Source organism: Corvus hawaiiensis, chromosome 1 (genome assembly GCF_020740725.1).
Source record: "Corvus hawaiiensis isolate bCorHaw1 chromosome 1, bCorHaw1.pri.cur, whole genome shotgun sequence".
In the NCBI taxonomy this organism is placed as follows: domain Eukaryota; kingdom Metazoa; phylum Chordata; class Aves; order Passeriformes; family Corvidae; genus Corvus; species Corvus hawaiiensis.
This window is the reverse complement of record NC_063213.1, coordinates 18,494,494-18,504,342: the sequence shown is the minus strand read 5'-3', so window position 1 is coordinate 18,504,342 and position 9,849 is coordinate 18,494,494. Positions and strand designations below refer to the sequence as shown.

General features: G+C 46.0%; 1 protein-coding gene across 5 annotated transcripts in view; it reads left to right on the top strand.

The window, feature by feature from the left end:
- Nucleotides 1-3,200: 3,200 nt before the first annotated feature.
- The window catches only part of SPAG6 (sperm associated antigen 6), a 52,658-nt gene continuing 46,009 nt past the window's right edge, over nt 3,201-9,849 (top strand). For 4 of the 5 annotated variants that reach the window (XM_048295261.1, XM_048295239.1, XM_048295244.1 and 1 more), the window contains exons 1-2: nt 3,201-3,299; nt 3,400-3,495. In XM_048295261.1, coding sequence (XP_048151218.1) covers nt 3,275-3,299; nt 3,400-3,495 — 121 coding nt within the window. In that variant the 5' untranslated portion in view covers nt 3,201-3,274. The remainder of the gene's footprint in view (nt 3,300-3,399; nt 3,496-9,849) is intronic. The other variant, XM_048295254.1, reaches the window with a different exon arrangement.

The window sequence follows — 9,849 nt, the reverse complement described above, 5'->3', positions numbered from 1 at the left end:
GAACATCCACGGCTTGACCAGCCGAGGCACAGCGGGGCATGAACCGTCGAGGGGCAGAGAGCCTGGCCCTGGACGGGGCATCCAGTGCCCTTCCAGCCGCGGAGTCCTGCGGGGGTGACCCGGCAGCTCCCGGAGCTGAGTCACCTGTTGCCTCGCGCCCGCGGGGACGAGATCGAAAACCCACACCCTCGGCGACCCTCACCCTGCAAAAAACTCCAGGGGCAACTTCGCCCTTCCCCATCTTGGGGAAAATGATGCTTCCCCGCCCCGTTCCGGGAGTATTTCCGAGTGAATCAAAGTCTGAGATTAAAGAACACCCACCAGAAAGCGAAGGCACATTATTCATTTGGATAACTGTTGCCTATTCCCCTGGTCTCCGGTTTATTTTTTAAGCTGACGTGTGCGGTAACGCAGTCATTACTAACACTACCCATTTAAGGATACAGGTTTCCTACTAATGAGCACCCCAGCAGCAGGCAATGAAGTCTCACAACTACGTCATTTCCATAAATGATTTTCCGTCTTCAGTACTTTTGCGAGAACCGGTGACATTTCCGTAGACCGCATTTGCATGGTGTTTATTCCTCTTTATTATTATTAACCATGTGAACAGACTTAGTATCAAGCAACGAAGTGTAACAGCAAGTCTTGGTGGTACTCAGGGTGCGTTTGGTTGTTCCTTATGCAAACATTAGACTTAATTAGACAGATAAATCAATTTATCTGTAATCGACACATCTGCTTTTTTTTTTTAACATAACAAAAAAACCTCTGGAGGTAATTAATCACCATTTGTTTATTTTTTATTTAACTTAGGAACAGAAATAAGTATAAAGAAATGTGTTTAACAGCTGTTCCCTTCTCAAGTACACATGGTGATAATTTCCCAAAATATTTTCTGTGGCAAACGACCTTCTCACCAATCTGATTTTATTTGTCTCCTTTATTTGTAAAGAATAGCACATCGCCTGTTTCATTTGTTTGCTTAAAGAGATTTTTTTTTTTTTTACACTAAATACTCCCGGAAACACATAGCTCATTTTAGACCATGATATTGTGTATATTAGCACCTCTCTTTTCAGCTGAGCAAACTCAGATGGTTTTTTAAAAAATCTCTTACACTTTTCTAAACTTTTAAAAGGCAGCTGAAGCAACTTCAGCGTTCCAACTTTAAGGTATGAGACAAAACTTTATATTACCTATCAGATGACATGTTTATATAGTGTCAGTCGTCTGATTTTGTACATTTAGAGCTTTGCAGGGCAAATTACCAGCCTATGAAATCCTAAAGCCACTATGCAATACTGTGTGACTACAGAAAGCGACATTCTTTATTAATATTAACTCTGATTTTCTGTTGTGGATCACAATTTCACTTGGAGCAGCCTGATCGATAGCAGAGCTAACTATTACCTTCGTTCACAAGTATCCCGCGTCTTGGGAATCGCCCTCAAAAGACACTGGGGTAGATGTAGAGTCTGTTTCTCTTCAAACCCCGCTAACACTGATGCAATTTTCCAGTCCCACCGTTTGCATTAGTTGCTATACAGCCCTCCAAGGTTGTGTTTACTCGCAGATGCAACCATGTCTTTGCCGACCGGTTACAAAGTGAATTATTCGCTATTAGTCCTTATGGCCGGACATCAAGATGGGAAAAAGCGGAAGGCAGTGCACATCTTACCTACCAGAATGATACGCTGTTGGAAAAAAAAAAAAAAAAAAAAATTACACCACCCGTTCCCCCCACTATTGTGCACAGGAATAACTTGTGTCTGTGCCAGGCAGAACCAGAGGGCTGCTGCCGGACCATCCTTCCCCGCCATGCCCCTTCCCGCGCCGCTCCCCCTGCACGGAGAGGGCGGATGCTGCTCCCGGCCACCTGCGGCCGAGCGGGGCGGGAAGCTGCCGCTGCGCGGGTCTTCTGCGCGGATGGGTGCGCTCGGGCAGATCATTAACTGCGCTGTGTATCGTCTGAGAAAAGCCTTTCCTTCCAGCGGGACACGGCGCTTCTTCTGCCGCACTTCTCCCATGGCTCCCGGCGGAGGCGGTGGCTGTAGCCCACGGGCTCGACCCTGCACGTCGACGCTGCCCACACTGCCCCGCCGCGTTCCGCGGCCGTCGGTGGAGGAGGGCTCCGCGGCCCTGCGCGGGACAAGTTTATTCCCCATGCGGCGCAAAAACCCCCTGCGTGGGTCGTCGCGGCGGCGTAAGGCAAGAGCGGAGATCCCCGAGGAGGAATTGCGTCGGTGGTGAGAAAGGAAAGAAAAAACTGAAATCAAAGGACCCCACTTCCCGAAGAATAAAGGCGCGGCGGGGGGCGATCAGCTCCTAGCTGCCCTTATTTTTCTTTTTTAATTTTTATTTTCCCTCCGCACCCAGGGAGCGGAGGGAAGCGGGAGCCAGGCAGGTGGACCCCAGAGGACCTGCCGGGAGATGCGCTGGATTTCACCAGAGCGGCGACGCTTTCCCTGTCTGCCCGCTGGGCTCTTGGCAAGTTGCGCAGCAGCGGAGCGGGACAAGGGACGCGCCCCCGGCGGAGCAGCGCGTCCCACCGATGCGCACCGGCGGGGCGGGCCCGGCGCCGCTCCCAAATGTCAGCGGGGGCGGGCAGGCCCCGGCCCGGCCGTCTGATAATCCGCCGCCAGCCTCCGCTGCGCGGGACTCGGCGACGCGCCGCGGCTGTGGCCCGGACACGTCCCTGCGATGAGCCCGGCACAGCTCCGCGGGCGCTGCGCGTTCCCTGCCCGTCCCCATCCGTTCCCCAGCGCTCCCGAGAGTAGCAGCTGCCTGCCGGTGAGAGGTGAGTGCGTACACTCGCTGTACGCGTTTTCATGTTACGTAATGTTGATACACCCCCTAAGGTGCCGAGTGTGTGTTACAGACGTGACACAGCGGCGATCCCCTCTCCGCGGAGCTGCTGGTCCGCACGCCCCCGCGAACCTCTGTAGTGCCGATACCCACACCTGTACCAGCAGAGAACATGTGACACACGTGTGCGACCTGCCGCCAGCCGGGCACAGCCCGCCGGGCTGCCGCTCATCCCATCTCACCCCATCCCAGCTGAGCTCGTCCCGTCCCGTCCCGTCCCCACGGGAAAGGCCCGAGGGCGGCGCGCGGAGCCCCGCGGGGCGGAGCGGAACTGGGCGCGGCGGGCGGGCGCGCTGACGTCACGAGTGAGGCTCCGCCCTCCGCATCTCGGCTTCCGCCCGGTTGCCTGGGAGACGCGTCCACAGCGCGGAAATCCCCGCGGGCGCGGAGCCCGCCCGGCGCCGCCATGAGCCAGCGGCAGGTCCTGCAAGGTAGGCTGGGCCGGGGGCCGGGGCTGGGGGAGCGGGGGTGGCGCGGCGCTCGCCCGCCGACCCGCTCGCTGACTCGGCGCCCCGGCGCTGCCACCCGCAGTGTTCGAGCAGTACCAGCGCGCCCGGGCGCAGTTCGCGCAGGCGGTGGCCGACCTCGCCGCCCGCCCGCAGAGCATCGACACTCTCCAAAGTGCAGGTACGCGGGAGCCGGCGGGGCCGGGCCGTGCGCGGCCGCGGGGTTTTGCGCGCCGCGGGGACGGGGACAACGCGGAGCCGCCGCGGCCTTTCCTTGGTCTGCTTTTTTTTATCTCCCTCCTCCCCCGTTGGCCGCTCAGTTTCCGGAGTTTTTTTTCTTCCAGTAGGATTTGGCCCCCGCCCTGCTTGTCGAGTCCCCCTGGATGCAGTGGGAAAGTAAATTGCGCTGGTCAGCTGCGGGCGGGTGCCCCGCCTGCCTGTGCGGGGGTGGATGTCTCTGGCTGTGACCTCAAGTTTATTTCAAGGAAAATTTCTCAGTATAACCTTTTTTAAAATTTATTTCCTCGTGCTTCCGATATAGCTTTATATAAAGTACAGAAATTGGAATTCGTGGTGAAGCCAGCACTGAGTTGCCAAGGAAATCCTACTTTTAGAATAAACTATTTTTATACTGGCTTTACAAGTTGTTCCTAAATTCTTCGATGCTTTCTGCCGGCAGATTGGCTCAGTTTAGGAGGGATTTGCTTTTGTTATATTGCTGTCATGGGATGTCGTGAGCCAAATTGAACGTTTTTAGAAAGAGGAGCTGCGGGAGCACTTCTACCAGCTGTTGTGCTGCTGGCATCTGGCAGACCCACTCCGCTTGGCCAAAGTTCCTGAGCTTAAAGGAGGAAAAAGAAGTGCTTGATAATTGATCACCTGAATGACAGTTTGAAAATATGCTATAGATCAGTGGTTGGTTTGCCATGTGGTATTCATGAATTGATTATGTTTCGGTGTGTTTAAATTTTGTTTTTAATACTTGTTTCCCAGATCTAGTAAAGCTGTAAGTCTTTTCTCAAATACAATGGCATCTAACAAGCAAACGAAAAAGAAAACCAATGGTGTAAATATTCACAGCTTTCTGTTATTGTATTTACAACTGTTTATTAAAATTGTTTTATTAAAAAATCTAGCACTTAAATTCTTGCTAAGGAAACATTTCCTTTCATTATGGGAGTGGCATGTTGACACCAGGCCTTTTGTATTACCTTGCTGTGGATCTTGATTTTTTTGTTTTGTTTTCCATCTTTTGGTGAGTTAATGCCACTGCTGTAGTTTATACAAGTGATCTCTGTTTGCCAAAGGGACGTCTAGGCTAAAGGAATAATTTATGCCCTATTTGTATGAAGAGGTCCCTCTGTGTCCTTTTACAGTCCTGGTTTTAGCAGCTCCCAGAGAGAGATCCCATATAGGCAGGCTTCTTGCAGCTCAGCATTTTAAAAATGCAGAAAGTTTCTATTTTAAGAATGCAATCAAAGTGCTAAGCTAACTTTAATTGCATTGTATTTCTTTTAAAAATAACTATTTTGATGTAATCTGGTTGGTAACTTTACCTCAGAACTGATTTGTTGCTTGTGCAGAACAAATAATTGGTTCAGAGGCCTGCAACTTCCTTCTGCACATAGCTGGTGCTCGTCTGAAGGTTAATTTTGCAAGGATCAGGCTCTGGGTGGTAATGTGGAAATGTGCATTTGTGTAGGTTTTCCTGCTTGGCTGTTTCTGGTACTGAGCTGCTTTTCCATAGGCTTTAGTTTTTCAGATGCTGGACAAGAGGGGAATGTCTGCAAAGATGGCTGTTACAATTTATTTGTATGGCCAAAAATATTTTACCATCTTTCCCACCTGTGTCTTTCAAAATACTTTGTAGTTATATAATTGCAATGAGAGCTGTTTGTTTTGGCCTTTTCTGGATGTGCTAGATACAAGTTTTAAAACCTCCTCCTAAATTATATATGATTGAGTGTTTTTCTTTAAAACCTCACATCAAATAAAATGTGATTTGGTCCTTTTATTAAAACACTTACACAAATGCTTTGGGACATAGTTGTCTAGCAGATAACTGCTGTGCCTTTTATGGTCTTAATCTAGTGAGTGCTGGAGCCGTGATTTAAGAACGATGTCTGCCTATATGTGTTTCTTTGTATAAATCCATATTTAAAAGGATTTGGGGCTTGTTTCTTATTCTGGTGAATAAGAATTCTAGGCATACCTTATGGAGATCACTGTTTTAAGAAGATGAGGAAAATCTTTGCCCGCTGTCATTTTATGTTAGCTGTAGGAGTCAGGGGCACCTTGCAGGGTTCTTTTGTTGGATCTCAAAAGTTGCCAGGGTTTAGTATTTTTCTGGCAGAATCAGAAGGCAAGATTACAGTGACTTGAATCTGAACAAAATTATATCCTTAAAATGTACTGTGATGTACTCTTGTATTAATGGCCTCAGTTTATATTCCTGGAATAAGAGTGAAAGATGAGTGCTCAAGGAATAAAGTATCTGATCCCATTTTAGAAGCCCTTTTGATAAATACTTAATGTCTTATAAGGAAAAGAAATACTAGTTTGAGACTTTATTCTTTGTGGAGATGTCTCTGGATACCATGCTAACAGCATGAAAGATGGAAGCATTGAAAAAGTAATTCTTTACTACCCTGTAAGCCCTGCTTCTGTGGTATTAAACCAGGTACAAGCAGTGGTATTGTTGCAAATTCAGAGACTGCAGCCTGGAGGGGAGCAAGCAGCCAGGATCAGAGGCATGAGTCCCGTATGCTGGCTTGACTGTTGAGAAACCTTAAGGTACCATTACTGTGGAGACTCCTATGTATAACCTGTAAGGAAAACTGATGAGAAGCTGCAAAGAAGGTCAGAGAGGGCCAACAGGAAACCCACCTTTTCTTAGGGCATCTGTCTTCTGAAGCCTCTGTGTCTCATCAAGTTCCGGAGCTGCTTTTCCCACTGAACAGAAATCTTGAAGATGTTGTAACCAGGGAACTGGAATCTAGCCCTGGACTTTGACACATTTGCATGGCACTCTTTCTTGGTCAGGAATGTCCTCGGGGGTTAGTGCCTGGGAGCTTAACAGCTTTCTGGTGGCAAGAAAGTGCAAGGAATGATCAGAGAGATTCTTTTGTTGGAACTCATTCCTGTGTGTTTTCCAAGTCTCTGCTTTGATAAAGTTGTTCCTTATGATTAAATACTACCATGAATAATTGCAGGATTTGTCCGTTGAATGTTTAATTAGTTGATACTTGGAGAAAAAAGTCTGCTCCAAAACTCCTAGACCTTTTCCGTTTAGTAAATATACATGTGAAACAATGACAGACATTTTATCGAATCTTGTTTCTTGAGGGCTGCTGACTAATGGGAGAAGCTACTTTGGTAGTAACTACTTTAAATATACTTTTTAAAAATAAGTCTATTCATTTGGCAGCTACTGCCCATGAAGTTTGGTACTGAAATGCATTTTTCAGCTCACACCCCCTCATCCTCCCAAAATTTAAAATCCCAGAAACAGGCTATTTTCGGTTATAATGGCAGATGAACTTGAGCTCTCATTCTTGCACTGAGATTTAGGCAGCTCTCTGTGTTTTGGAAGAGCTAGGTGAAAATCTGAAGTGCTTCTAGTATGTTTGTAAGAGTGGTAGTCACTGAGGGTCTAGTTCTTCATTTTTTTCCTTGTGAAGTGCAGTGCTCTGTAAATAAACAAACCCTTTGAAATTGGATTTTGTTTTGATTTTTTTTGAGGCATTTACAATTGAGGATTAATACATGTATCAGAATAATTACTTCTGGGTATTTGTTTCTGATTGATTATTTTTTATTTATTTATCTTGCATTAGAACATATAGTGATGAGAATGTTGCTTTTAGTATGTGAGTTATTTAAGGCTATCACTGTGATTAAGAAACAGTTTAGTCTTGCTACTTTGACTTTAAAGATATTACAAGATCAGCTCTTTAACCCCTTTCTTGGGGCTAATCACATTCTTAAGCATAATGGCTGTGGAAGTCATTGGGAAAGCTGAGTATGGAACATGGAAAAACAAATCCAAAGCTATGTGGTGCAGCAGCCTGTGTGCTGGGGCCCTGCACACCTGGGTTCCCTTCACATTGCTGCTAGATATTTTTATCATCTCGGGCAGATAACTTCAACTGCTGTTCCTCTGGCTTGCTGGCCAGTCTGCAGGGTTCCAGGAAAGTTCCAAAATATCACTGTAAATAAAGACCCTTTCCCAGTGAATCTCTTCCAACTTCCCACTCCCTCAGCCCACAGCCCTGAGCCCAGGTCTCCCTTCCATTGTGCCTGGTATCAAGCTGCTTCTCAGGCCTTATACTCCAGGACTGAGCTCTCCCCTCCCCTTTTACCTCTGGGCATTTTCTCCTGTACCTGTTCCTCACAGTCCACGTTGGCAAGAGGCTAAGGGCTAGAGGCAGGGCTTATCTGAATCAGACTAGGGCTCCACCACCAGCCCTTGCGACATGGCAGACTTTCCCCTGTTTCGTGGTCTGTCTTTCTGTAGGTAAAGAGTGCTGTTATCAGTGTTAGTTCTCTCCTGACTCCAGACCTATTCCATTGGCGACAGATTTTAGAAGCTATATTTCCAAATCTCTAGATTGCTTTTAGGAGCCTTTATTTTTAAGAAAATACTGTTCAAATTGATTTCCCTCCTTCATTACATTGAGTTACATTGAGTCTTTTTGCTCATGCTTTTCTCAAATTTTCTTTCTTTAACTATACTTTTTTTTCTTTAAATGTACCTTTTTTGACTGTGACAGTTGGACACTTGGCCCTGTGTAATTAGAATCAGACTCTGGAAACGGATTTTAGGATATAGTTTCATATCTCATATCATGTTAAAGACTGTGCTTTGATAGCACAGTGCTTAATAGAAAGCCTACTGGGAGCATTTGGACCTTGCAAGTGGATATGCATGGACAGACACCACTGCCCCCATGTAGCCAGTTTCAACACTGGGGTTTATGTACCCTCTTTTGTAAAGGATGCACACAGCTTTGGGGTTTTTTTTTTTTTTTTTTGTTTTTTTTTTTGTTTTGTTTTGTTTTGTTTTGTTTGTTTTTTGTTGGTTGTTTTGTTGCTGTTGTTTGTTTTGGGTTTGTGTTTTTAAAAAAATTGGTTTTATTTCGAGTTAAAAGCTTTACTGAGCTTTAGCAGCAGGAGAAGTGGGAGAGGATTATGCAATGTGGCATGAAAGGCAAAAGGTTGCCTTTGCAGTTATAGTAGATCAGGTGTGGAGAGTGGCTTTCCCAAAGGCTTGACATCATGATGCCTGATGAAGGGAATAAGGAGGCTGTTTTAAGGAAAGCACAAGAGATGACAAAGAAGGAGAAAATAAATGCAGCTGAAGCTGGAGGATTGACTTTTTCTGTAACTCAATCAGCTGAAAGCTCAGCTGTTCCAGGATACCTCCTCTTCTCAGTCTCCCGGCCTGTCTGGAGATTTGCAAGTAAAATGTCAAAACCAGAATTTTTTTGAAACTTCAGTCTCATCTTAATTGAGTGGATGTTAAAAAAAAGCAGCTCCTTGTGACCACCTTCGTTTTGGTGTGTCTGTTCATGACTGCATGGTGGCCACTAATAGCCCTGTAAGGGGTATTTTCAGAAATTTGTCCTCTTGTAACAGGATTAGTTCTGCTTCATTAATGCAGAAACGGGGTCTGGCATCTAAGGAGGAGAAACTTACTGTTCCTTGATCCTTCAGGAATCTTCAGTGATACTGTCAAACTGAATCTTCATTATGTCCCACACCATCTGGTAGTTGCTGTATGAATTACTTGATTAGCCAGAGTCTGTTACCAAACTGAATTCATGTTCCCTTTGATCTTTGAAGGATTGTAGTTGTGCTGTGCGTGGAACTGTTGCTCTGAGGAGTTCTTTCTCATGATGAGTCATACTTGAGGAGTATGTACTCGAGGCGTGCATACTCTGCTGTCTCTGGAAGAGGCTGTGTCAAGATGAGTGAGTGTGAAAGTTCTCTCTCACTGCTCTTCTGGAAAGTTTGCTTTAAGTAGGGGACTTAAAACTCACTGCTATGCAGCTCTTAGAAAAGGGTAGTTGAAGATAGAGTTTTTTCCCATTTTCCATTTTATTTCCTTGTTAAGTCAGCTGAATTTGACATGAGGAGCTCTGAAAAATCAAGCTGATATTATGAATGTTTGAGTACTAGTGTTAGCTCTGTGAATGTTCTAAATGTAACAGGTAGTGCACAAAAATGAGAAGATGTTGTCTTGGTCCAAAGCATAAATTAGAAGGGCAGCATCTTCAAGACAAGAGTGTGTCCAGAGACAACAGTAGTGTAGAATGACTTTATTTCCACATTTTAAAACAGAAATTATTTTTACTTTAAGGAAAGAGGATAAGGTAGGAGTAGTCATCTTTAGATGCAGAAATGAAAAGAATTTCCAATGTAGTGATGTTTCTCTGATTTGTGACTGGTCAAGTTTGACAAGGACTCGATGGGGATGGGGGGAGGGTAGAAGTATTCTGCATGAATTCCAGGTTGTTTTCCCCAAGAAATCAAA